This window comes from Molossus molossus, unplaced genomic scaffold (genome assembly GCF_014108415.1).
Source record: "Molossus molossus isolate mMolMol1 unplaced genomic scaffold, mMolMol1.p scaffold_m16_p_10, whole genome shotgun sequence".
Taxonomy (NCBI): domain Eukaryota; kingdom Metazoa; phylum Chordata; class Mammalia; order Chiroptera; family Molossidae; genus Molossus; species Molossus molossus.
Window position 1 is genome coordinate 18,650,661 of NW_023425345.1, and position 27,780 is coordinate 18,678,440.

The 27,780-nt window shown below is 53.7% G+C and overlaps 1 protein-coding gene across 1 annotated transcript in view; it reads right to left on the reverse strand.

Annotated features, from left to right (window-relative positions):
* Window positions 1-27,780, reverse strand: part of ELK3 (ETS transcription factor ELK3) — a 67,035-nt gene that overhangs the window by 13,787 nt on the left and 25,468 nt on the right. Inside the window, exons 2-3 of the mRNA XM_036252923.1 lie at window positions 23,755-23,963; window positions 3,103-3,882 (exon numbers count right to left, since the gene is read on the reverse strand). Coding sequence (XP_036108816.1) covers window positions 3,103-3,882; window positions 23,755-23,961 — 987 coding nt within the window. The 5' untranslated portion in view covers window positions 23,962-23,963. The remainder of the gene's footprint in view (window positions 1-3,102; window positions 3,883-23,754; window positions 23,964-27,780) is intronic.

Consider the following 27,780-nt stretch of genomic DNA (forward strand, 5'->3'; position numbering starts at 1 on the left):
AACCCTAACCCCCTCCGGGGACCCCTGCCGCCAGCCCACACTCCACGGCGGGAATCCTAACCCCCTCCGGGGACTCCTGCCGCCAGCCCACACTCCACGCGTGAACCCTAACCCCCTCCGGGGACTCCTGCCGCCAGCCCACACTCCACGCGTGAACCCGGCCCCCTCCGGGGACCCCTGCCGCCAGCCCACACTCCACGGCGGGAACCCTAACCCCCTCCGGGTACTCCTGCCGCCAGCCCACACTCCACGCGTGAACCCTAACCCCCTCCGGGGACTCCTGCCGCCAGCCCACACTCCACGCGTGAACCCTAACCCCCTCCGGGGACTCCTGCCGCCAGCCCACACTCCACGGCGGGAACCCTAACCCCCTCCGGGGACCCCTGCCGCCAGCCCACACTCCACGGCGGGAACCCTCGCAGGCCGGCTGACAACCGTTCACTCCCACTTGCCCACGCACGGGGCATCTGATTTCCTGCGCGTGCCCCCTCCCGGTTCTGGGCCATCTCGGGTAGGATCTGTCTCCCCATCCTGAGCTTTGCGTCCATCCATTTGCGTCTGCCCTCAGTCCCGTCTGCCCTCATGCCGAGGTCCCTCTGTCCCTCCACCCCTCCACCCAGCCTCTGTCCTTACTCCTCCTGAGTGGAACCACCCCGAATTCACTGTGTCCAGGTCCAAAACCACAGGGCTGGCCTGACAACCTCCTCCGCCACCCTGCCCGCTGGCAGCTGCCGCGGCTGCTCAGTGAGCCGGCTCCCAGAGAAGGCAGACTCTGGCATCAGAGTTGGCCTGGGCCTGGCCTGGGACTTCTCAACCTTACCGTGGCAAACACAAAGTTGGCCCGGGGAGGGGACCTCCAGATTGTCCACGCTGGCCCCCTTCTCACGTCACTTCTCTGAGCTACTTCAGGAGCCTGTCTCTGAGGCGTCTGCACAGCAGTCCCTCGTCACCACAGGGCCCTGCTTGGCTGGAAGACGCCCGGCTGAGAGCACACACGCTCGTTTTGCCCAGAACGGGAACCTCAGCTCTCCCAGCAGCAGCAGCATCCTTGAGCTGACACTAAATCCCTGGGCCCGGCCGGTGTGGCTCAGTGACTGAGCGTCGACCCAGGCACCAAGAGGTCACCGGTTCAATTCCTGGTCAGGGCACAAGCCAGGGTTGTGGGCCAAATCCCTAGTGGGGGCATGCAGGAGGCGGCCAATCGATGTTCTCTCATCAATGATTCTATCTCTCTCCCTCTCCTAACAGAAAAACCAATAAAGAGAAAACAAAAATTTTAAATAATTTAAATCCCTGGGCCACCAATGGGTGTGGGGTGCGTGGAGGCCATGGACGGGAGAATGGCCACGAGCTGGTTGCCGTTGCTTTGCAGACTTATGATCAAGGGCAACTGGGCCCCTTCCCAGGGAGTATCAATGCCCAGGGCATTTTACTTAAGAGCATGGATACTGGGGCAGACTCACTGGGTTCAAATTCGCTTCCACCGCCCAGTAGCTCTGCGACCTTGGACAAACTACTCTCGCTATGTCGCATGTGCCTCAGCTGGAACACGGAGCTGAGAAATAACCAAGGCAATGCCCGTGAAGTGTTCAGAACTGCCCGGCGCCCGTGGAAAGGGCTGTGGGCTGCTGCTGCTAAGGCCAGCAAGGTCGTCGCGGCGAGGCGTGGAGGCAGGGGACAGTGCAGCTCCTGCCCCTCGGGCACGCCTGCCAGCTGCGGCTAGCCCTCACCACAGCCGACATCCCACTGATCCTCACACTAATCCACTTCACAGATGCGGAAACCGGCTCAGCAAGCCAGTGCCCAGTCACATTCTCCCAGGCAGCAGAGCCAGGGACTGAGTCCAGGTCTGTGACCCCAAAGCCAGTGAGCTTAACTCTGTCACCGAATTGCATCCAAGTCTCCGGAGGAAGCAGACACAGGGTTCACCGGCCCAGCACTGTGCCTCTGCCCTGCTGGGCAAGAAGGAATGTTGTATTTCAAGAAAAAGGCTGCCTTCTCCTGGGCGTTAATAACACTGAAGACTTTCTTGCTGCACACGTTTGCTTTCCTCCCCTCCTGACGCAGGCCTGGGTTTCCTCACAGCAGCTCTGCTTCTACTGAAAAATCTCCTCCGTGGTGTTTGGCCTTCATTATCCTGACTGTTATTTCTTACTAAGGACTGCAGGGCACCACAACTCCACACTGACCATTGCGAGGGCCACATCAGCTAATATCTGTTTTCTTCTTCTTTTTTTTTTATCCTCACCCAAGGACTTTTTTTTTTTTTTTTTTGCATTCATCTTCAGATAGAGAGGGAGGAAGAGAGAGAGAGAAACATCGACGTGAGAGACACACATCAAGTGGCTGCCACCCACATGACCCCAACCAGGGCCAAAGACAAACTGCAACTGAGGTACATGCCCTTAGCGGGAACTGAACCCAGGACTCTCTGGTCCGTGGGCCGACGCTCTAACCGCTGAGCCAAACTGGCCAGAGCTTTTCTTCTTTCCTTTTTTTTGAAGACAGAGTTGTGGAAGGAACGGAGGGGGGACGGGGAGACAGAGAAAGAGAGAAGGGCTGATGTGAGAGAGACACATCACTGGTTGCCCCCCACATGACCCTGACAGGCGCCTTGTATGAACCCGCAACCCCTCTATGTGCCCTTGCCTGGGAATCGACCCTTCGGTCTGCGGGCCGACGCGCTAACCAGTGAGCCAAACCAGCCAGGGCAACATCTATTTTCTTATTCACAGAAAACAAATGGCTACTTATCAAGTTCCCCACCAGAGAGGACACTGCCATAAAAATTTCATAAAGCCTTCTGAAGGGTCCCTTGGCCTGCCCACCTTCCCTGGGTCATCCCTGGGTCTGCTCGGATGGCCGTGACCATGTTCCAATCACTTCGGGCCACTAAGAGCAAGAAACCGTCCAATCATCCCACTGAGCCCATCTCCCACCTTTCCCCTTGTGGACACCTTGGTCGGGGTGGAAAAGTAACTTCCCTTCACATTTTCCAGCAACTTTGTTACACGGGCCCTCGGATTATCTCTTGAAAGCAGAAGGAAGGAGCTCTGATGTCCCTTCCTGTCTGCGAAGCCCGAGCCTGCGTGTGGCACTTACCTGTGCAGTGAAGAAGGCTGGGGTGAGGGATCCTGAGGGCAGGGCCGGGCTGTTGAGGGCGATGGAGCCAATATCGGTGCCCGAGAGCACCAGTGGAGGTGCGGAGATTTCCAAGCCTTTGGGTTTTTTGGCCTTGGGGGGAAGAGATGGAGACCTGGTCTTGGAGCCCGAGGACAGGTTCAAGGGCTCTAGGGAATCCGAGTCATGGCAGGCGGCCTCCAGGAAGAGGCTTCTGTGTTCAGAAGGGAGGGGCGAGTTGGGGGACAGGGACGGGGACCGAGACGAGGAGGGCGAGGTGGACGAAATGCTGGCGGCATTTGGCAACATTAAAGAGGAGATCTTGGCTGAGACGGAGGAGGCCAGAAAGGCCTCCGATGTGGAGGGCAGGGACACCACGGGCCGGCTGATGTGCTTGTCGGTTTTATTGGTCACAAACCTGATGACAGTCCTGACTTCTTCCACAGGAGGGCTGTCTTCCGGCGGCTCCTCCAGCTTCTCCGTCTTGATGGCCTTGAAGGGTTCGGGTGGGTTCTGCAGGGAGTTAATGGTGAAGGACGAGTACAGGCCTGAGTGGATGTATTCGTTGCGGCTTGTGCTTTTGAGCGCCGACAAGCCGTGTCTGTGCGCCTCGTGGCCCTCGGGAGGCGCCTTGCAGTCCCTGTCCTGCAGCAAAAGGCTCTCCCGGCTGATCTCCACGGCGTGAGGGTCCATTTTCAGTATCTCCGGGAAGGAGACGAACTTGTACACAAACTTCTGCCCAATCACCTTCTTGATGATGTTCTGTGAATCACACAAAAGGAGACAGGGAGAAGGTCAGTGCACCAGAGAAACCGGGGAAGAGCTCCATCGGGATGGCGACTGGTGCGGGGAACACCGGAGCGCCCCTGGGGGAACACCGGGGCGCCCCTGGGGGAACACCGGAGCGCCCCTGCGGGGAACACCGGAGCGCCCCTGCGGGAACACGGGAGCGCCCCTGCGGGGAACACGGGAGCGCCCCTGCTGGGAACACCGGAGCGCCCCTGCGGGGAACACCGGGGCGCCCCTGCGGGGAACACCGGGGCGCCCCTGCCGGGAACACCGGAGCGCCCCTGGGGGAACACCGGAGCGCCCCTGCGGGAACACCGGAGCGCCCCTGCGGGGAACACCGGGGCGCCCCTGCGGGGAACACCGGGGCGCCCCTGCGGGGAACACCGGGGCGCCCCTGCGGGAACACCGGGGCGCCCCTGGGGGAACACCGGAGCGCCCCTGCCGGGAACACCGGAGCGCCCCTGTGGGAACACCAGAGCGCCCCTGCGGGGAACACCGGAGCGCCCCTGCGGGGAACACCGGAGCGCCCCTGCGGGGAACACCGGAGCGCCCCTGCGGGAACACCCGAGCGCCCCTGCGGGAAACACCGGAGCACCCCTGTGGCACACGCTAAGGCCAAGACGGAAGGCAGACTCAACTTGGAGCAGAATTAGATTTGCATTCTGGTCCTTTCGGATACTAACAGTGCGATCTTCAGCAAACTGATGTCATTTTTTGTTTCCTCGCCTGTGCCGTGAGGATGGTTATTGTACCTAAATGTAGTAACAGCTGCCATTTATTGAGCACTTACTATGCAGCCAGCACCGGGCATGCGTCACCTCATATAATCTGTCCAGCACTCCCAAGAGGACAGTATTATTCAACTCCCATTTGAAAACTTCGGAAAGTAAGCTCAGAGCGCTTCAATAACCCCCACAGCCACATGGTGGGTAAGTGGTAGAGACAGCATTTCCTTAACCATAATACGGTATTGTCTTACCTACCTCTGGGACTTGTGAGAATTCAATGCAATAATAATGGAAAAGCATTCTGTAAGCTGGAAGGCATTATAGAAACGTAAGTTATTATCACCAAACACCACAATGTTTTCTTAAATCATGCAGCCATTTTTTTCCTGTTTTAATTTTCTGCCAAGAAAGCCACTGGAGGAAAGCAACTTGTCTCCTTTGATATTTACAGCACTCATCCAGTATTTTAAGTTGCTAGATCTACTTATGGCTCTTGGGTTTATGGCTCCAGTCCAAAAACATGAGGATTTAAATGAAAACCAATAATCATTGCAAAAGCCTTCATGCCCCTGTGGGAGATTGGACTCATATTAAAGGCTGTATACCCTTCTTGAGGTTTATTAAATCGGAGTGTTAGCAAGTATCTCTCAAATGCTTGCGGGGGTCCGAGGTGCTTCAGGGAGACGCAGCGGGTCTCCCTCCAGCACAAGGAGCTAGCAGCGCCATCCGGCGGGAAATGACTCAGAAGGTTTCCTTACAAATGGTTCCTCCTAAAACTTGGGTATGCATGAAGGTTAAAAACAGACATTTAGGGGAGAAGAGTTTTAGAAAGAGCTCACTGAGCGCCTAGTCTGTACTGGTGAGTTGGATACAAGCTACCTCAGCTGATGTCACACTGACCCTCTGTAGGATGGAAAGTTTTGTCCTTATAGGCTGAGAGATGGGGAATAATCTGCCCAAGAACCACCAAGATCTACACATTCGAAAGCCTAAGCTTTTCATGTGTCCACACAAACTTGGGGGGAGAGAATTTCTTTTTAATTGAGCTGTAACAACATATAACATTCTAAAGTTTCAAGTGTACAACATAATGATTTGATATCTGCGTATGTTGCAAAATGACCACAATAAGTCTAGTTAACATCCATCACCCCACACAGTTACAAAAAAAAAAAATTTGTTTTTAATCCTCACCCGAGGATATTTTTTTCATTTTTATTTTCAGACGGGGGGGGGGGGTGTGAGAGAGAGAGAGAAACATCAATGTGAGAGGGACACATCGACTGGTTGCCTCCCACACGACTCCAACCAGGGCCGGGGACCAAAATGCAACTGAGGTACATGTCCTTGACTGGACTTGAACCCTTGACTCTTTGGTCCTCGGGCCGATGCTCTAACTGCTGAACCAAACTGGCCAGGGCACAAGACTTTTTCCTTGTGATGAGAACCTTTAAGATCTACTCTCTTAGCAATTTTCCAAGCTACAATAGAGGTAAAATTCAATTAAGTGCTGATGGTCCTTTTATGATCACAGTTCGGTGTGTAACTATCTTTCTGCCTTCCCCCTTGCTACACGACGGTATGCTAACCTGCCCCCACCCTTAACGAGATCATGTCCTAGAAGAGAGTTTAGCTAGCAGTCAGGAGGGAAAGGCATATTTACCAAGCCCCGGAGATTTCTGAGAAGGAATCCCTCAGGGCTGGCATCTAAGGGAGCAACACACAAGGTCCCCATTCAGCACTGGAAATGCCAGTAACACAAATCCTGGCAAAACCACCCAGCACCGCACACAGGAAGCTCGCCCACTGGGGCGTTAGCGTCAAAGCTGAACAATCCACCCCAGCGCCATTCTGCACCCGGGCCTGCCACTTAACCCACCGCATCCCGTCTGTTCCCTCTGACCTCTTTCCACACTCAACACGAGAGAAACGGACAAACCTTCAGAGAAATGGGGAAACTCCAAAGTTCCACCTGGGCTAACTGGCAGCATCTCTGTGCCCGACACACCAGGCCTGGGAGAAATCGGCTCCCAGCAGGAAAGGGTTAAGTGAGGGCGTCAGGAACTGCCACCTGGTCCCAGTCAGCTCCTAGTGCTCAGAAAGCATCCTGGGCCCTGGCCGGTTTGCTCAGTGGTTAGAGCGTCCGGTTCGGTTCCCGCTAAGGGCAGGTACCTCGGTTGCAGTTTGTCCCCAGCCCTGGTTGGTTCATGCAGGTGGCAGCCACTTGATGTGTCCCTTTCACGTCGATGTTTCTCTCTTTCTCTCTCTCCCTCATTCTCCCTCCCGCTCTATCTGAATAAAAAATGGAAAAATGTCCTTGGGTGAGGATTAAAAAAAAGAAAAGAAAGCATCCTGGCCTGGTGTGCTCCTGGGCTAAAATTCTCCGGTATCTTTGTTCTCCGGCATCATCTGTTCTTCCCTGGGGAAAACCGGATCCTCAGCCAGGGAAGCGCTCGTCCAAGCTGGCAGGTCTTAGAGATTGTCTTTGTTTTGTTTTTTAAGTACCAACCTTTAATTTTATTATGGAATCCAGGACACAATGTCTGCGCAGGCATTACATTCATGAACAAGCCAAGAAGTTATCTGGGGCCGAGATGAAAAGGATACAGATGCCCCTCTTCCTCAAAAAACAGCTGGGAACGGAAAGGCCATCTCAGGTAGAGAGCGGGACTCGATGTATCAAAGAGAGCAGAGAACAGCCCCCAAGGCTGTCAACGGGCACATGGATAAACCAAATGTGGCACAGTCACTGAACGGACTGTTATCTCGCCATCAAAGGAGTGAAGTTCTGTCCCAACTCAGATGCTCCCTGAACGCGGTGAAAAGCCAGACACAGAAGGCCACGTGCTGCGTGGTCGAGTCTATGTCTATAAAGTATCCAGAGTAGACAAATCCACAGACAGAAAGTAGGTTAGCCCACCCCTAGATTTTAGGGGTGGGGTGGGGGAGTGGAGGGGGACTGACCAAATGGGGAGTTTTGAAAATGTTCTAATAGTGTGATGAACGCAGAACTCTGAAAATATATCAAAGCCACCGCACTGTATACCTTAAACAGGTGAACTGGATGGTATTTGAATTTTACTACAATGAAGCTGTGTTACCTCAAAAAATTAAAAATTGATCTGGCATTTGACCCAGTGATCCCACTTCTAGGAATATACCCTAAGAAGCCTGAAACACCAATCAGAAAGAATATATGTACCCCCACGTTCATAGCAGCACTATTTACAATAGCTAAGATCTGGAAACAGCCCAAGTGTCCATCAGTAGACGAATGGATAAAAAAGCTGTAGTACATGTACACAGTGGAATACTATGCAGCTATAAGAAAGAAAGATCTCTAATCCTTTGAGACAACATGGAGGGACCTGGGAAGTACTATCCTAAGCGAAACAAGCCAAGCAGAGAAAGACAAATATCACATGGTCTTACTTATTTGTGGAATATAATGAACATAACAGTCTGAGGAATGGGGTAGACCCAGAGACGTGGAAGTGGGGTACAGACTGACAATCCCCTGAAGAGGGGGTGGGGGGAGATAAACCACAGAATTCACATGCATGGACATGGACAACAAAGGTGGGGACAGGGTGGGGAGGGAGGGAGAGGGGGAATCAGTGGGGAAAAAGGAGTAAAATCTGTAGCAAAAATAAATTAATTAATTTAAAAAAATAATAAAACAACAAAAAAAAGAACATGAGGAATCTTTTCCCCCATGCTGTATTGAAATATAAGTTGACATAAAACATTGTGTGAGTTTAAGTCGTACAATGTGATGGTCTAATGCACTTACATATTGCAAAATGACTAACAGAGCTGGGGTAGTTAACACCTCCATCACCTCTCATAATTACCACTTCCTCTTTGTGGGGAGAACATTTAAAACATACTTACCGTCCTAGCAACTTCCAAGTCTCCAGGCTGTACATTAGATGCTCAGAACTTATTCATCATCTCCCTGGAAGGCTGTCCCCTCCGACCAGCAGCTCCGCACTTCCCCCTAGTCCCTGCCCCTGGAACCCGCTGGTCTACTCTCTGTTTCTATAGAGTCCACATATAAGTAGTATCACACAGAGTTTGTCCTTCTCTGACTGACTTAGTGCACTAAGCACAATGCCCTCCAGGTCTACCCAGAACGTGAGGAACCTCAGAATGTCACGCGTGTGCACGGAAGGCGGTGAGAGCCTGCTGTGCTGGGTAGTGACTGCTCTCTAAGCATACAAAGGAAGACGCCTTGAAGGGAGCTTTTTAGGGACCAGTTACAGTGATGAGGACAATTTACGGAGCTGAGGAAGAAATGGCCTTTGGAGAGAACCAGGACGGGTCTTGCTTCTCCAGAGACCAGCAGGAAAGATGGATTAGATCTGGCTACCCGGACCATTTGAAACCTCTTCAGGACGGAAGGCCGGGGAGGGAACCGAGTGGGAAGAGGGGAGGAGGAGGTGGAGCGAGGCAGCCCAGCTCCACGCAGGGGGTCTCTGATCACGTGAGGGGAGCAGGCAAGGATAGCACCACCAGGGTGCCCACAACTCGAGGCCGGTAGGTAGTGGACTCAGAGGGGTGAGTGCCTGGTGGCTGAACCCTTCCTGCCTCACTGCAGACTCCGGGAGAGTCTGGTAGGACGTGTGCTGGAAGCTCTCTCTGTAGTCTCTGAAGGGAGAGTTCCAGAGTGTGCCCCATGAGGGGTTTGCTGGGAAACTCACAGTACAGGGGATAACAACAGGTAGTTGTTGCCGAGCACATATGTCTTTCAGGCTGTGTACTAAGAACTTGACCTCCCTCAAGTCAAGTTCTTGTATAATCCTGTGAGAGATTGGAACTGTTCTTGTCCCCACTTTAGAGATGGGCAAAAGATGTTCAGGAAAAGTCTGATTTGTTCACCCCCTCCCCCACTCACAAGTATTTGTTGCTTCCAGTTGCCTGGTAACCTGACAAACGCTGTCTGTCTGGTTAAGCTAAGTGACTCTCCAGTGTGTTTTTAGAGGGACAGTTGCACACATCTGCCTCCCTTCACACACACGGGACCAGCCTCTTCGTTCATATTTTCCCAGGAAGTGCATGTTCACTACCCGCGTGGACTCCTGACCCGCATTCTGTGTTTGGGTTACAGAATGGGCCACCTTCGGTGAGGGCAAGACTACAGCCACCTACACACCCCAAGCAGCAGTTCCCAGCAAAAGAGGAAGCCCGGGTCCGAAACCGCTCCTGCCATCCCCCTGTCCAGCTGGTGCTTTGAGAACGCAGGAGCTCACGGGGAAGCAGTCCATGTGGGGGACGGTGGCCGACGTGTGCAAAGGCATCATACTCCCCACTCGCCAGCTACCTCTGGCCATGGGAGGGTGTCCCTAGGTTATTTCACCCGAATGGGACGGAGGACCCAGAACAGGTCACATTTCCATCTCAGGGAGTGTGGCCTACTGGTGAAAACAGAGGCGTCCGTGAGTGCATTTAAATACACGTGCACACGGCCTTCTCCCACAGAAGGAGGAAGCAGGCGCCTGCTCAGTAATCCCATATAGTGGACACATTGGAAATGTCTATGAAGTATTGTGATTTTAAAAAAATTATATACAGTGCTAGGTAATGAAGAGATGCTTGTGGAACCGAATTTAACTTCTTAATTTTGAAGGATAATGTTAACTACATGTTTGCTGAATGAAAGACTCTCCCTGGGGAGAGAACTGACCCAGGCAGGAAGCCAGGGGCTTCACCCCACGAGGGACACAATTTTTTGCGGCTCATCCCCACGCCGGTTACAACCCCACGTGACTGCATCCCATTCGTAAGCCTGCGTGTGCTTTGCCAGCATTTTCAAAATGAAAACCCCAGACGGACAGCAGGGGCCATATGCAAACCCCGATCACCCCATACCTCCTGCAAGAGCTTAATAAACTGTAATTTCACTTATCCCTGCCCTGGGCGAATCTGCTCTGGCCTTACACCCCAATTTTTATCTACGACGCGTGGGGCTTTCCCACACTCAGACCCCTGATCCCAGCTCTCACTTCCTGCCAGTGATTTCCCCGCTGCTCCTGCCCCAGAAGAAGCCGGACCAGTAGTGAGTCCCCACCAGTATGGCTACAGCCCCCCCTTAATTTCCTACCATTTGGGGGCTCCCGACCCTCTTATTTGCCACTTTCCTGCCTTGTTCTCAAAGCTGAGAAATGTCAGCAGCTCACTAAGCAAGCAGGAAAGATCATGCAGAAGATGATTCCAGCAAACAGCCCGGCCTTTTCTGAACCAGCGCCCACAGCAGGGCTGGGTCCAGAGGACAGAGGAGTGTCACAGTCCGGAGTCACTGCCGGAGTTCAAACGCCACCCGTCTTTGATCGGCCACGTGCCTGTTTCCTTGTCTACAAAATGGGTACTGACCAACCACCTGCCTCACGGGAGATAATCCGTAGAAAGCTTCTAGCAGAAGGCCCAAGACAGCCACACCTGACAAGCCCACAATAGGTCCTTGCTCTTAATATTACGATCCTTATTTTTACACTCCCATTTAAGTAAAACAAAACCACCCTCTATCAGCTCAGTGACAACTATGCTCCAAACTGAACTTCTCAGACGGCTGTGCGCACTCCTCCTCTTATCGTCCTGGGTGAGGAGATGGCTCTATGGCAAGCAGAATTACATCTGGCTCACATATCTCGACCAAGCAGGGGAAACACGGTGTTTTATTCAGTCGGGTGCAGACAAGAAATAGGCCCGAGGCTGGCAGCATGTCACGCCTAGCGTGGCCAGCACTTGACATCCACTGCAAAGAGAACCTCACACATTCCAATAAATTCAGGGGTGGGTGGGGGAAGCCCTGCGTGGGGGCAGCAGATGTGACCCAGTGCACGGCCCACGCACCCCCCTCGGAGGCCACGGCGGCCTCAGCAGTGACGCCCACGTCCAGCCCGACAAGCGGTGCAGACACTAAGCAGACACCTCAGCTGATCCCCACTATTCCCGAAGCCTCTCAGAGCAGGAGCGCCTGCCCAGACAGGGGGAGCAGCCCAGCTCTGGGTGTCTGCAGTGGCCCAGCCTGGACCCCGCCTGGGGGGAGGGCCATGCCGGCCGCTGGCCCTGAGCACCTGCCACCAAGGTCCTGGGGTGGGGACGTAGGATGGATTCATTTTGGGGACATTCATCTCGCTGGGGTAGATACTCTCCATGAAGGAAACAGTGGCCAGAAAGGGCAAAGAAGCATCTATGGGGGCCTGCCATGTACCATACACGTGCCTTACAACATGGGCACTATGATCCCATTTTAAAGAGGAAGAAGTTGAGGTTCTTGGTTGGCAGTGAGGTTATAGCCAAATTCCCACCCCATCGAGGTGGGCTAAATACTGGGGAGGGTCCTCCAATGGAATACAATGCAGGTATGTTAGAGGATAATACATTGTTAACATTTTCCCATGTCTTCAAATATACATTAGGTTAAAAAAAAATGCAGCATGCATGAGATCTTCCATTATTTCAATTAAATAATGATACAGGGTAGAGCAAAAGCAGGTTTGCCATTGTAAGTACACAAAACAGTTTATTCTTATGCTATTAGTTAATTATTGGATTTTCCACATGAACAACTGTAAGCCTACTTTTTTTTTTTTTTAATCCTCATCCGAGGACATTTTTCCATTTTTTGCACAGACAGAGTAGGAGGGAGAGAGAGGAAGGGAGAGAGAGAGAGAAACATCGATGTGAAAGGGACACATCGAGTGGCTGCCACCCAAACGACCAACCAGGGCCGGGGACAAACTGCAACCGAGGTACATGCCCTTAGCGGGAACCGAACCCGGGTCTCTCCGGACCGCAGGCGGACGCTCTTACCGCTGAGCCAAACCGGCCAGGGCTGTAAGCCTACTTTTGCCCTACCCTGTATATTAAATCAAAAGAGAAAGAAAAATTAATCTCAAAAGATATATAAAATTTAATGGTAGTAGGTTTACCATTGATTTGTAATTTTTTTTTTCTTATATGCATTTCACTTTTTTTTTTATCCTCACACACGGACATTTTTGCATTTATCTTCAGATAGAGCAGAAGGGAGAGAGGGAGGAAGAGAGAGAGGAAGAGAGAGAGAGAAACATCAATGTGAGAGAGACACATTGAATGGTCGCCACCCACACGACCCCAACCGGGGCCGGGGACAAACTGCAACCGAGGTACGTGCCCTTAGCAGGAACCGAACCCGGGTCTCTCTGGTCTGTGGGCTGACGCTCTAACCGCTTGAGCCAAACCAGCCAGGGCCATTTCTATGTTTTAAAATATGTATTTAATACATATTACTTATCGAATTAAGTTTTGTTTTGTTTTGTTTTTTTAAGAAAAAGCAGCAGGCACAGAAAACCTGTAACTGCGAAGCTGAAGTCCGAACCCAGTCTTTTCCAGAGCCAAGACCGGAGCCCGTCCTGTTCCGCCACCACACCCTCTCCAGAAAGCAGCTGCTGTTGGCTGGGAGGCCGCTGCTCCGCTCAGCCCGCCAGAACCGCGGAGCTCTGCAATCCGGGGGGGGGGGGGGGGGGGGCTGCACAGCGCCTGAGAAAATCAGCTCTGGCTTAGGAAGCCCGGTCCTAGTCAGAGCGGTTATTTCTACCTCCTGGTAAGGAAGGCCGGCCCTCCCTGAGGCCTGTTCTTTACCCAGGAATAGAACTGCCTCTGCCCACCTACAGGTAAAGGAGGTGCCTGCCTTGCTGAGATGCCTTGCACAAGGTACCAGGAACCTGGTGGTCCCCCCACTGCAGACTGGACAGTGGAAGCTCAACTCTGCTCGGTGACACCCGGGAGACAAGGGTGCCGGGAAACCACAGGCAGCGAATGTCAACATACTCAGCCTGGTGGAGGCCCACTGAGCCAGGGACTGTCGCAGGGCGCACAGGGGGCGCTGACCAGCTCCTCTGGCTCCCACAGGCCTGAGAGCTGCTCACACAAGGACACAGGCCCAGAGCCTCGATGGGCCAGATGTTAAGTGGAGCCAGCGCTGGGAGGACTGACCTGGGCCCAAACCCAGCTCCTCTATTTACCACGCCCTCGGGAAAGGTACCGAACCTCTGCCGGCCTCAGCTGGCCCACTTCTATAAGGGAAACAAAAATGCCTCACGGGGTAGTTTTTCCTACAAAAACAACTATGTCAGGGCCTGAGTCCTGTGGGTTCTCAATGCACGACCCAGTGGGACCCCGCTTAGCAGGCAATGATGTAACTGCACAGCATCCTCATGATGTCACACCATCTTTCCATTCTATTTTGCCTGTAAGGAATCTAAAGTCCTTGCACGGGTACCTGACTTGACGGTTTACAGGAGGCGTATGCATTACCACACTCACGTGAGCCCTCACAACCTTGGTACCCACGTTACAGGGGAGGGACCCCCGGCTCCACACCGAGTTCACAGACTGGTAAGTAGCAGAGGCCCGTCTCCAGCCGCCAGCCTCCCAGCCAACACCCATTCTCCAGCTCCTCGTCTGGGTTCCCTTCCAGACCACGGTCTGACTCACTCTTTCCTGACACAAAAGCCGACTGTCCTCTCTCCAAAGTCGGAACAAGTCCTCGCTGCAGGAGTCATGCTCCTCTACCAGCAAGTATCCTTTCGAGATGCTCAGGATGCTTTCACGTGGAAATCTCCTTGCTAGGCTCTGAGGGGCAGAGAAGGAAGCGAATCTGGCCTGTGTCCCCGGAGCCTGTCACTCCCAGCCTGCTGGGCCCGAGGGGACGCGGGGCCGAGGGGACGTGGGGCGGCTGGCTGGCAGCATTGGGCTCTGCTGGGGATCTGCTGTGGGCAGCTCACCTCACACCTGCGCCCTGCAGAGCCCGGGAAAGGGCTCCTCGGGCCCATTAACGAGCTGCCCCTCCCTGGGGCAGCCTTCCCCTGGGCAGTAGAGGTGAAAGGGGGTACCCTCCCCAAATCCGCATCCATCCAGACCTCAGAATGTGGCCTCATTTGAAAATGGGATGCCATGAACAGTGTCCTTATAAGAGGAAAGGACACAGAGGCACACTGAGAAGGCCACGTGCAGACAGAGACTGAGAGGCACAGCCACAAGCTGAGGGAAGCCGAGGATTTCCAGGACCCACCAGACGCTGGGAGGCAAGGAAGGATCCTCCCCTAGAGCTTCAGAGGGAGGCTGACACCCTGAGTTCACACTTCTGGCCTCCAGAACTCTGAGAGAATGAACGGGTGCTGCTCTGAGCTGCCACGTGTGGTACCTGGTTCGCGGAGCCCCAGGAAGCCTACGCCCTAAATCTACTTGTCAAGTCTCCGTCGGGGTGGGAGGCACGGCCATCCGAGCGCTCAGCCTGCTGTCCCGCTGCTGCAGGCGCTGGGTTCGGTGCCGCCTGGCTTCCAGTTTAATCCTGGAGCGTGCTGGCGCACACGCAGACACCCACTCACCCCACTTCCAACTTCTAAGAATAGCGCGCTGCCAATAAAGGGCTCCGGCTCTGTCTCGGAATTGGCCCACTCCCGGGGGAGGCTTCCCCGTGGTTTGGGTTGGGATCTCTTCCTTCTCTGGCTCGGGCAAGCTGCAGAGGGAAGACGCCCCACACCCGAGGGCTCGAAATCGCTGACGATGACAGGAGCCTGGCGGGACTCCCGGACCAGGGGGCTCCGGCTGGACGCTAGCAGCATTTTTCTACCCTCCCTGGACCCTCCCGGCTCTCTTTCCACATCCTAGGGTATTTTTATTAAAGGCCCCTGGAGTGTTCATAAAACAAAACGGAAAACTGCTCCCCCGGCACGTCTTCCTCCACTTTCCCTGCCAGGCAGGGGAGCTGCCAACAATGACCTTCCCGTGCTGAGCGGCCACCTGCCACCTGGCAGATGGCTGGGAGAGTCAGAGCCACAGGTGAGCTGGCTTTGGCTTGGCCACTGATTTTCTTGAAATGTCACCCTCCCTCTGGGTCCTCACTGGCTAAAAGAGGGGCAGGCGGGCAGGATGGTCAGCTAGGTGCTCCCCGGCACTGACATTCTCAGATGACAGACTTCCTTCTGTGTCACGGAGCAGCTTGTTTGCTCGTTCACCTGTCTCCCTCCTGCCTTCTGGGCGCTGCAGAGGGGCCGGGCATGGTGGGACCGGCATGGTCAGTGAGGCAGGCACAGTACCAGCAGGAGAAGAGATCGGAGGCGGTGACTCCGCGAGCAGGCAGCAGCTGGAGGAGGTGAGGCCGGGAGGAGCTTGAGGACGGGCTGGGTGGCCAGGCAGGAAAGGCAGAGGGTGACGATGAGGTCTGAGCAGATGCACGTGATGGGGGGCCAGGGTGGTGGCGGGGGGGGGGGGGAGGGATCCAGATGGTGCAGGGAGTCTGGAGTTTTTCCTGGAGGCCACCGGGAGCTGGGAGGTGCACAGGCAGAGGGCGCCGTGCTGCGACCTGGTTTTCTTGAGGAAATGTCATCCGGACACACTGGAAGCCGGGGTGCTTGGGGGCCTCCAGAACCAGCACCCCATGTTCTTAGCTGGCTCTGAGAATGCTGCTGGGAGGTTTCCACTGTCGTTTTGAACAACGAACGCCGCAGGGCTGGTCTCCTCATTGCCTGCTGGTCTCAGCACTATTGGGAATATGGGGTTCAAGGGTGGGCCCGTGGCTCCGAAACTGCGTGATCCTCCAGCTTCATAATCCTGCGCGGATTCTGAGGCCAAGACTCCCAGGGGAAAGCTCTGCTGCTACCAGCTACTCCGTCTGGCATCTCTTACTTAACGTCTCTGAGACTCAGTTTTCCCACCTCTACAGCGGGCCCACTACCGACCATGACGATAGGCATTTCACGTGTTAGAAAACAAGCCAATAAATGTTGTCGGCACAGTGCCTGGCTTAAGTCAAAAGTGTCCCATACATGTGCGCTTCCCCTCCTTGCGTCACAGACCTGGGGCCGGAACCGAGACACTGTTGTTGGAGCCCAGCAGGCGGGGGGGGGCACAGAGGAGCAGCTGGGCCACCGGGTGGGCGGTGGGCAGTGGGCGGTATGATGTGGACCTTGGGGCTTTTGTCGGTGTGTCCACACAACCACTGCATTTTCCTGCAGCCAGAAAGCCAGAAGCAGGAGCACTCCTGCCGGCAAACTGGCGTGGGCTTGGGCCACAGCCTGACGTCAGTGGAGCTGGCCAGGCTGCCGGAGTCTGGCAGCTGCGTGCTGAGCGCAGCAGCCTCATCAACAGTGTTGAAGGTTCTCCCAAGACTCTGGGTGTTTCTTAGCAACTGCCTATTTGGGGGAGCACTGAGTGCCACGGGGAGGCTGCTTGGAAGCCTTGCTGGATGGGCAGCATCCTCCGCCAACAGACAGTGCCCCCTGCGGCCCAGCCCCCTCGTGCCAGCTGCTCTCTCCCCAGGCCGTGTGGCCAGACGGGAAGGCCCCCATGAGGCCATCAGCTACCCCACAGGTCTCTAGGCAGCTTCCAGGACCCAAAGCTTGCAGAGGCCCTGTTCTCTTCTCGGGCCCCCAGGTGAAGCCCAGGTGCCATCTGCTGTACTTCACACCACCTGAGATGACATAAAGGGCAAACAGACACCCAGTGAAACACACCAGGCCCTCAACACTCACATCCAGGCTGGGCACAGAGGGTGCCTTCCATGCACAAAGCACCCCCGAATGAAGTCCAGAACAGATGGTCTTCTTTGCGCCCAACACCGGTGTTCTAGAAAGTTCCAGGACGCCGAAACTTGGACTTGGGTTCTTTCTATACTCTGTCATTTTGTCTTTGCAAAATTTATTTTGGGGAATTAAGAAATCCTGCCAGGGCCAGGCTTCTTGGCACGGGCAGTCGATATCAGGTATGCAGTAACAGGGACGTTCTCCTGTCGTGACTGACGCCCAATTTACAGCGAATGATCCGATTCCGTTAAGAAGGGGATGCATCCTACTTCCAGGAATATGTTGCCGTGACCCTGTCCTGACTGCTCTCCCTACACCCCTTCCAATTAAAATCAAGGCTGTTCGGTACATTGTGAGGCGAAGCTGGGACGTTGCTGTGGAGACGGGAGGATTTTTCATCATATCAACATTTCAATCTCCCGATGACACGAAGGGAGCTGGCAACACTCTCCGCCTCCCCCTGGGACGAATGTTCACCGACAACAAGGACAAAAGCGCCCGCCGTTGGACAGAAAAGGACGAGGGGTGGTGGAAGCCTCCGGGTCTCCTTCTGCGGCAACCCGGAGAGTCCCGGCGTCAGCGTCCAGGAGCAGAAGACAGCTGCTGGGTGCCCACAGGAGGCAGACTCCCCCACTTCCCTTCTGCACCCCCGGGCAGGTCTAGAGAGGCGTGCAGACCCCGATGCGAGAGGTGTGAGAGCACCAACTCGGCCAGCACAGAGAAATCGGTTTGTGGGAACTGGCCAAAAAGATCAGACTTGATCAATGCCAAGAAGAGTACGAGGAGACAAAGATTTTCATTTCTCAGATGTAGGTCTGCTCATGGGACTCCCCTGCTTACAGCCCTTTATTAGCTCTCCGTTGCCCTCCCCATAAAGTCCCAACTCTTGGGCACGATCCTCTCCATGCTTCCAAACCCCATCTCCCTCAGTCCCTAAATCAATATTCTGCGTAAAACGTCAAAAGCCTCCGTGCCTTAGCGCATGCTGTTCCTTTGCTGGTAGATCCTTTCCCAACCCTTTCAGGCTGGTACAATTATTCTCACTTCTCCAGATCTGGGTCAGGTGTCTTGAGCTCTTGGTGGTCTTCTCTCTGCCTTTTCTCCCTCCCTGCCTCTCCTGGAAGATGCTGGAAGGCTGGCCCAGCTAGCGTGTTACACTCCACGCTCTATTATAATTGGTTTGCACCGTCTGTCCCCTGACCAGCAGGTGAGCCGCTCAAGGGGGGTGGGTGTGTTTCAGAATAAATGGCTGAAGGATGGAAGAAAAGGCAGAGGTGAAAGAGAGGGGCCTTGTCACCTGGAGACAAATGTGTAACTAAAACCACCCAGGACGCACCTGAGAAGTGAATGAGTGCCACGCATCCAGCAGTCCCTCCTGCCCTCAGACCTGGGCCCGGAGGTGTGTGGGCAGTCCTCAGAGCCAGTTACAGGTTTGCTCTGGGCATCGACCCCCCTCTTCTCCACCTGAACAACCCCAAGAGGAGAGACAGAAACACCAAGTCTGTCCAACGTTGTTAAGGGGTGAAAGAGAATTGTTAACATCTTAATTAACAAAATCTCTGCAAGAAATCCTTATCAGGTTATGAAAGTACCTCCTGGGAGACTCAGTTTAAACCTAAGAAAAAAAATAAACCCTACCCCCAAATTCAACCCGTCAGAACTACAGTGAACAAACCCATCTCCTAGAGCTCGAGACTGAGAACGGCTGTTTGGTAAGGAGTAACTGAAGTGTCCAGGCACGGACCGAATGTCCCATTTGGGTTTCTGCCAGCTCTGGTTCCTGCCCAGCATGGACTCAGACACAGGTGTCCTCCCATTTACCTGTATGTTTCCAAGCTACACAGGGGCCTTCGGTCCATGTCCAGGTATAGAACATGCCATACCTGGAGCTGGGCATCACTCCTTTGCTGGAATTCATTTGGGTTTTCCCAGCAGCCTCGTCGAAAACTAGGTTGGGGAAGAGGTCCTTGGCGGTGCTCGGGTGCAAACCCTGGGCCCTCCGGCCTTCCTGCGCATGGGAATGAGCAATTCACCGAAACTCAGGTGGGCAAGGAACCTTGGAGGCCAGATCTCAGCCACTGCTAGCCCAGGACTGCAGCCACCAGGGTCAGCTCTTCTTCCCATCTCAGTAATTTCTTGCCGAACCCTCAGAGACTGAATTCCTCCACGGCAGGTCTCGTCTTCTTCATCTGTTTCCTCCCTGGGGACCCAGCACGGTGCCTGGCGCATGGTAGGCACGCCGGGACGTGCCTGTCACAGAACCTAGTTTCACACCTGCTGTTGAATCTAGCTGCTGCCTCTGTCGTGGGGAGAGTTTTCCTTTGCTGGATCAAAGCATCACCTCCAATGTACTCCCCTCTGCGTATAATTTCGAAAAGCTAAATAAAAAGCCGGCAGTATGTGAAATAGATGTACATGTTATGGGTAGAAGCATGTCCCCCTCAAAAAAATGCTGAAGTCTTAACTCCCAGCACCTAGGAATGTGACCTCTGGAAGCAGGGTCTCTGCCGATGTAATCACTTCAAGACGAGGTCATGGTGTCCTTGTAAGAGAGAGGTCTGGAGACAGACACGCTGGAGCAAGGCCGTGTAGGGACAGAGACTGGAGTGCTGCAGCCAAGCTAGAACCCCTCTGTGGCCTGTGCAGGAGGCAGGACAAAGGTCCTCATCCCCCCTTGCACCTGTCTGAGCTTTTCCAGCTCGTGATAAGGAAATACCACCTGTATTACTGCTCTGGCCAATACCTTGTAGCACCTACCGTGTCTGGGGCCCTGTTCTCAGCTAACGTGAACTCAGCTAATGCCCAGCACAACCCCATGGTGTAGACTCCATTATACTCATTTTACCAAAAAAGAGCTGAGACCCTAAGAGATTAGGCAGAGCACCCACAGTCAGAGCTGGATTCAAACGCAGACACCCCAGCCGAGTCCACACTATGGAGCCACCCCACTGTGACGAGAGCAGAGAGCAGGAGGAATGAGATTCTAGTGCCTCAGCCCCCACCTGACACTATGAGCCCATCTGCTACTCTCCTCGGATGCCTTCTGCGAAGTTCTGCATATTTTCCACTTGTTTTCTCTGCCCATCTCTAGTATTCTGGAATGAGCTAAAAATATAACATATAACATATAAAAATAATGATACGCTCATGCTTGTCTACTGTGGCAGGAAAACTTCCCTATTAGGACAAACCAAGGGATGTGCAATTTCAGCCAAGAATGAAGAGATGAGAGCTAGCAAGTGACAGAAATAACAATGGAAAAAGGATGCAGTTATCAAGGTAGGAAGGCAGCTAATTTACACAACGGGCAGAGGGGGAAAAGGAGGGAGAGGAAGAGAAGGTGGGAGAGGAAAGGAAGAAGGAGAGGAAGAGGAGGTGGAGGAAGATGAGGGGGAGGGGGAGGAAGAGGAGAGAGAGGAAGAGGGGGAGGGAGAGGAAGAGGTGGGGGAGGGAGAGGAAGTGGGAAGGAGAAGAGGGGGAGGGAGAGGAAGAGGGGGCAAGAGAGAGAGGAAGAGGGGGAGGGAGAGGAAGAGAGGGCAAGAGAGAGAGGAAGAGGGGGAGGGAGAGGAAGAGGGGGAGGGAGAGGAAGAGGGGGACAGAGAGGGGGAGGGGGAGGGAGAGGGGGCAGGAGCGAGAGGAAGAGGGGGAGGGGAGGAAGAGGGGGAGGGAGAGGGGAGGAAGAAGGGGAGGGAGAGGGAGAGGGGGAGGAAGAGGTGGGGGAGGGAGAGGAAGAGGGGGAGGGAGTGGAAGAGGGGGAAGGAGAAGAGGGGGAGGGAGAGGAAGAGGGGGAGGGAGAGAGGGAGGGGGAAGGGGAGGGAGAGGGAGAGGGGGAGGAAGTGGAAGAGGGGGAAGGAGAAGAGGGGGAGGGAGAGGAAGAGGGGGCAGGAGAGAGGAAGAGGGGGAGGGGGAGGAAGAAGGGGAGGGAGAGGGAAAAGGGAGGGGGTGGGAGGGAGAGGGGGAAGGGGAGGGAGAGGAGGGAAGAGAGAGGAAGGGGGAAGGGGAGGGGAGGGAGAGGTAGAGTAAGATGTGGGGGAGGGAGTAGTAGAGGGGGGAGGGAGAGGGGCAGGAAGAGGTACCGGTGGGGGAGGGGAAGGAGCGGGGAGGAAGCAGAGGAGGTCAGCCAATGGCAGGCAAGGTCACAGGGCGTGCTGGGTACCTGTGGTGCAGAGCTGGGCACACCAGGTGGCCAGGGCCTCACATTCACAAAGACCCTCCTTGAATCCATCTCATGGCGAGTCTGAGCCATTTAAGATTGCCATTTTTGTGGGTAAAAAATGGTCAGTTATGGGCAATTTCATATGGTTCAATTTACACATGAGTAACAGGGCAAAACTGAAAGAAGTATGTAAATGTAACCTTCTTTTGCCATTTCTCCTCCTCCTTTACTTCTTCTCCCTTCCCTTTGCTCCTCCTCTCTCTCTATCCTCCTCCCCCTCCTTCCTCTTCTCTGCACTTTAAACTAGATCAGGAGTCTAATGATCTCTTATTCATCACTTGAGGACATTTCATGAGAAAGATGAAAACAGCTGTGTGTACATACCTCTATACTGTGCATGCGCATTCTGTGCTGTGCTCACACACGCACACGCATGGTGTGCACATGTCCAAGGCAGGACGCAGGGCACCTTCCCCTGGGGGCCAGGCCTGGGTGACTCACAGGACCAGAGCTGCCCCGTCCTCTGCTGGTGCCCACTGGCTGCTCCCGGGGCTTGTGGCCAGACCTCAGGCTCCGCCCCAGGAGAGGAAAGGGACAATTTCAGGGAGCGGGCCACTCTGGCCACTGGGACCCTGGGGCTTGGGTTCAACCAGACACCCAGTGTACAGTGGGTTTCTCAGGGCTGACGTGCTTGATGAGAAACAAAGAATCTCTGAGGCTGCGGGTGACAGGCTCTGCTGCCTGCCGGCCAACCTGGAACTCAGGTGTCAGAGGCAAAGGAAATGAAAGGCCCAGAAGGCAGGACGTGCCTGCGCCAAGCCCCGCATCCTCCTCCGAGAGAGGACATGCCAGCAGGGCTGTCCCGGGCTGCTGTAGTCTAAGGGAGACGAGGGCAGGAAGCCTTCAGCACAGAGCCTTAGACACAGAGTCCCAAAGCCTGCTGGGTGACCGAGGCCTCTGAGGCCGCTTTCCCTGGGGAGTGAACAAGCTGCTCCAGGGAGATCGCGTGTAGTCTGAACAGCAATGGCTTCGCCAGTCTTTTCATGCCATTCCCAGCCCAGGATCCCCCTGCCTGCTGCCGACACGCGACCCCCGGCCGATGCCCAGGCTACTGGAAGAGGGGAACAGGAGCCACAGACAGAGGCAGGGATCCTTTTCTTTGACACCTCACCTTAAAACAATGAATATTTTTAACGTCTCAAAGCCAGGCTTGTAGGCACCCTGCCAGTAGGCAAGATGACTGTTTTCCTTCAGAGGGTCCCAAGTCCCATCGCGCAACATAAAACCTGCGCAAAATGCAAAACAATAAACCATCTGCCAGTGCAATTTGCAAGAAGTGCTTTTACATCTTAGCAGGACTCTGCATTGAGCCAGGACTAATTAGTTGCCACATTAAAGGAAAGCACCTTTAATATTTCAATGACATAATCATGTGCAATTATGATCACATGAAGGAACACTTTATAATTAACGATGACTTTGCTTCCTGAAATGTGTAATCCTGTCTTGAACTCCAAAGAGGTTGGCAGAAGGAAGGCACTAAATATAGATCAAGAACTAATACTTAAATCAGTTTGTAATTCACCTGTCGATATGAACAGTAGAACCAGAACAGAAGCTCACCCTTATCAGGACTCTACATCTTGATGTCATGAGGCTAAATATTCAGCAACAACAGAGCCACAGAGAAGTGGTCAACAATCACAGGCCTGAAGTGACTGCCCCTACACAGCAACAGGTTTGCCCTACTAGGCACATTGCCTGTTTTTCCAGCAATGCATTAAAACTCACCCCAACTGTCCTGGCTTTGGCAGCCATGCTGACTTCTCTCTGTGACTTAAACTTGCACATGGTTTTTCTTTTGATCAGGGAAGTTCCCCTTCAAGTTGCAAACCCCATGCACCGAGCATTGTTTTAAATCCTGACCACGCAACGCTCGCTTCGTCTTCACAGCGATCCTGAGCAGGACTAGTAGGACCCCACTTTATAAACGAGGACACAGAGGCACAGAACTGTTACATAACATAACAAGCTACCATGCCCCCCAGGAAAGGCCCATTTCCGTGAACTACAAACCAGATGAGATATGAACAGACTTTCTGGATTTTAACATTTCTGAGGGGAGCCCCACAACCTCCCTACATCTCATTTCTATTGTTAGAAAGTTTTGCAGAGGGAATAAAATGTGACCTGCAGTAACACCCAAAGGGCTTCCAGAAAAAAAAATCTCCAGAACACAGTTTTTCTCCAAACAAAACACCCACACGGCATAAATCGCCTCTGTTTGATTTTCCACCTTGCTGCACAGGACGCGGTTATCTGCTTTCATCAGTGAAACATGGAGATGGCCCTCCACCGCCCCGAGACAGCCTCAAGTCAGGCCAGGGGTTACCTTATCATAATAGTATCGCAGGGCTCTGCTCAGCTTATCGTAGTTCATGTTCGTTTTGTTTTTTCGGAGTCCCCACAGTTTGGCCACTTCTTCTGCTTTGAGGAGCTTGAATTCGCCATCGTTGGAGGTCCAGCAGATCAGATGCTCATGTTTCTGGTCCAGCAGCAACTGCAACAGGAACTGCCACAGCGTGATTGCACTCTCCATACCTGGGGAGGAAGGGGCGGGTCAGAGCAGCTGAGCACAGCCAAGTCTGGGGCAGGGGGCCTGAGCGCCTCAGCCCTCCCTCCCCTCCCCAGGAACCTAACAAAGTCGCGTTCAGGTCCGTTCCAACAGGCCACTCTGAATCGGGTGTTTGGGCTGCATTTTGGGAAGAGTCACAATTCAGAAACACAGGAAAGCGCTGTGACCCTCGTATTCACAACACACATCCCGGCAGGTGACAGGGTTGCATTGGAAATAAGGTGAAAACATGATTAACGAACTGCCCGCCATACAATTAAACAATTCTCTACTGAATACTCGTGTCTGTTTCCACTCATCCTATCAAGTCCTTTGTTGGTCAGTCTCTAGTTCACTAATCGCTAGGAATGCTGGACCCCTTGATAAGTGCATGTGTGTGGGTGCCCGGGGTGACGAGGTTGGGGTACATCAGTCAGTGTAACGCGAGGAAAGGTCTTTGTTGGATTGCTCTCTATGTTCCCAGCACCGACAGCTCAGCACAATGCCCCACAGCTTGTGTCCAGCCGACAGATGTTTGCCAGGGGTTCGGGGTTCGTCGTGTTGCAGCTCAAACCCCAGTGTCACTACTGCAGAGACAGGGACAGCATTTTTTCTCTGCTATGAAAGAAAAGCCTACAAAATGTTATCTCTCTCCTTTGACTCTGGTGTAGACTTTGTAAGTGCTGTTCCTTCTGCCTAAAATGCTGTTCCCTAGCTTTGCAGTCTGGTGAACTCCTGCTCATTCATCAGGACCTAATTCAAACGGGGCCTCCTCAAGGGCAGGTGTCCCCACTCCCTCAGGTAGTCTCCCAGCTTCAGCAATAATCACAACAATCGTCCATTCCTCTCGACATTCGTTAAGCTAGCAAAGAAACGGCGGTTTGGCTGCAGATCCACTGTCATGACTGGGCATGCTGGGCTTTGATGTGGGCAGGATGGGGTGACAGTCCAGCGCTGGGCGGAGGAGGCCGGGGACTAACAGAGGGTGGGAAATGAGCTTCTAGTACGAAGAGAAGCTTTCAAGGCAAAGCTGCGAGTTGGGGACAAAGCCAGAAAGAACTATGATAGCAACGAGGGGACAATGAAGTCCCAGGAGGCAGCCAGGCATGACTGGAACGAGGGAACAGTGAAAACGCTTCGCGCCCCTGGGAGACCTGGAAGCCAGAATAATTGGTACACTCTGTCATCTCCACACTCTGCCTCTCACGCCTTCCTCTTCAAGGGGCAGCTTTCAGGCTGACAAACTGTTTTTCTCCCTTTCCACATGGCAACGGATGCGCAAATACCCAGCCATCCAGGAGGCATTCATTTCCTCATTTCCTTTCGCAGAGTCAGCCAAAGGAACACGCTTGACTGTTTCTCTGCGACATGGGTTTCTCGGTGAAAGGAAAGCAGATCAGGAATGTTCCCCCAAATACCCATATGGCCCTTTATTTATGGCTCTTTAAAGGAGGAATCAACCTTCCTGACAATGGCCACTCAGTCTGAGACGGTAAATCATCTGGTTGTTGGATCAAAACCGCCTCTGGCTCCCAGGAGCCGAGTGAGGCCGCCGCTGGGACCCAACCCGCAGGGCCTGCTCGGCTCCCACAAGAACCACCTTCCAGTTGCTGGAGGATGAGCCACAAACGCTCTTCTCACTGCTGGTATCTGGAACTGTCTCAAATTCTTCGGCATTTTTTTTTTTTTTTGGCCAAACACTTCAGAAAGTAACCTTTAAAATCTCTTTGAAATTTGAAGGGAATACTGAGAGGAACCCACTCCAACGGGCAGAAGGCTGCAGGGGTTGGAGGTCCGGGAGCAAGGGGCTGGTGGTCAGCCACCCGCCCCGCCCCGCCCCCACCTGCACTGGGCATGAACCACTGTGTTCCAGATGGGACAGGAGGGCCATGGAAACATCTCTATGCATTTAACACTCAGTGCTTCTTCCAAGCAGGACTCCTCAGAGCTTCTTGAGCTTCCTGGACGCCCTCCTCATGGCCTTCCCAGCACATGTATGGGAGCCGTGTTCTCTTATCACACTTTCGGGGACCTCTGTGGCAGGCTGGTCCTCCTTCCCCTGTGCCACAGTGCAGTAGCATGGATGGCTACTTTTTTCCCATCCCACTGAAATCCTGAATTGGCCAGGGGAACGGTGACAGAGGCTACAACATACTGATTCTGGGCCAAGGTCTCAGAGGCTTCATGGGTCTGTACTTTTCCTCCATGCTCCTGTTACTGCCGGGAAGCCATTGCGCCACACTGTGACACATGGGCCCAACCTGAACTCAACCCAAAGCCTAGAGCCAAGTCTCAGGACCCGCAGTTGGAAGCTGCCTCCCTGAAGCCAACCCATGAGAAAAACAAAGGCTGCTGTAAGCCAGTGAGTCCAGGGGCTGTTTGTTACACGGCACCATGGCAGCAAAAGCTATTACAATGCTGATGCCTCTGCTTTAAAAAGTGCCCTTGTCACTGGGATGCATTCCCTTGTCTTTACACTACAGCACTTATGTTTACAATCAGCATCACTTTCCAAAAAGTATTCTACGAGATGCAGAAGAATCGGTTGATCATGTCTTTACTCAGACAGCTACAGTGGGCCAAATGATGACCATGGGTACAACGGCCACGGGCTGAGACAAAGGCAGAAGGAGGAAAGGGGGAAAGGAAACAGAGAGGTGAAAGAGTAGAAGTGAAAAGGCAGAGGAGCAGACAGTGGAGATGCCGGCGTCCAGATCCAGGCTCCCAGGCTTCTGGAGGAACAGAGCTGGGAACCGGGAATCACAGAGCTGCCCTGCAGCCCCCAGAACCAGGACAGCATGGTTGGTGGCTGGGCGGGCAGTGCAAGGGTCCCCCCCTTCCCCTCCAAGCCTCTCACGCTGAGCTGAGGATCAGAGGCACTCGGAGGGTTAAGTGTGAGCAACACCGCCCCACAGGGTGACTAAGGCGTGGAGCCATTCCTGCCACTTCCTCTCCTCCAGCCACCCCTCTGCCGGGGCTGGTCCACCAGCTTCGATACTTGTACAGTACACAAATCTTCACTGTTGAAAATCCCAGTCATGCATTACTCAGAGATGAGTCTCAAAAATATTTCCCTGTGAGCTAATAATCATATCCAGAAACATCTGTCACCCCTTCAACACTTGGCAGAAGAAATCCTGGGATACAGTGGGCCCCAAACACAGCTGTGGACCCTCCCACACCCCTGGCCAGAGCCACAGGTGGGCTGAAATGCCTGTGTGCAGGCGGGGAGCAGGGGCGCGGGGAGCAGGGGCGCAGGCACAGGAGGGCAGGTCACCAGCTGCGGCTCTGCCGTGTCCCTCCCCACTCAAGGGCACTCACTGCGTTTCTCTGATTCCACTTCCCATTTTAATTCATTTGGATTGTGATTAAGTTTCATCATTTATACTCTTGTCTTTACACACAGTCATGCTTCTTCACATGCTATCACATCTCAGCCAGATACAAACTGTGTCCCCTCTGGGGCAGTGAAGATCAAGAACGTAACACTGCCTGGGGCGCAGGCTCTGCCAGCCAACTGCCAACAGTGAACGTGTCAGCAAAGTCAGCCAAACGAATCTCTCTCACCAGAAAAGAAAAATCTAAGTGGTTTTATTTTCTAAAGTAATTCCTTCATGAAGCCCTTACCTTAATACGCAGGTGTAATAAAACCCAACGTATCTGGCCACCATTGTGAGGCATGAGAGCAATTCAGACAGCATACTATGGCTTCTATTAAATAAAAAGTTTGAGCCTTGGCCAGTTTGGCTCAGCGGTTAGCGCGTCGGCCTGAGGTTCAGAGAGACCCGGGTTCGGTTCCCACTA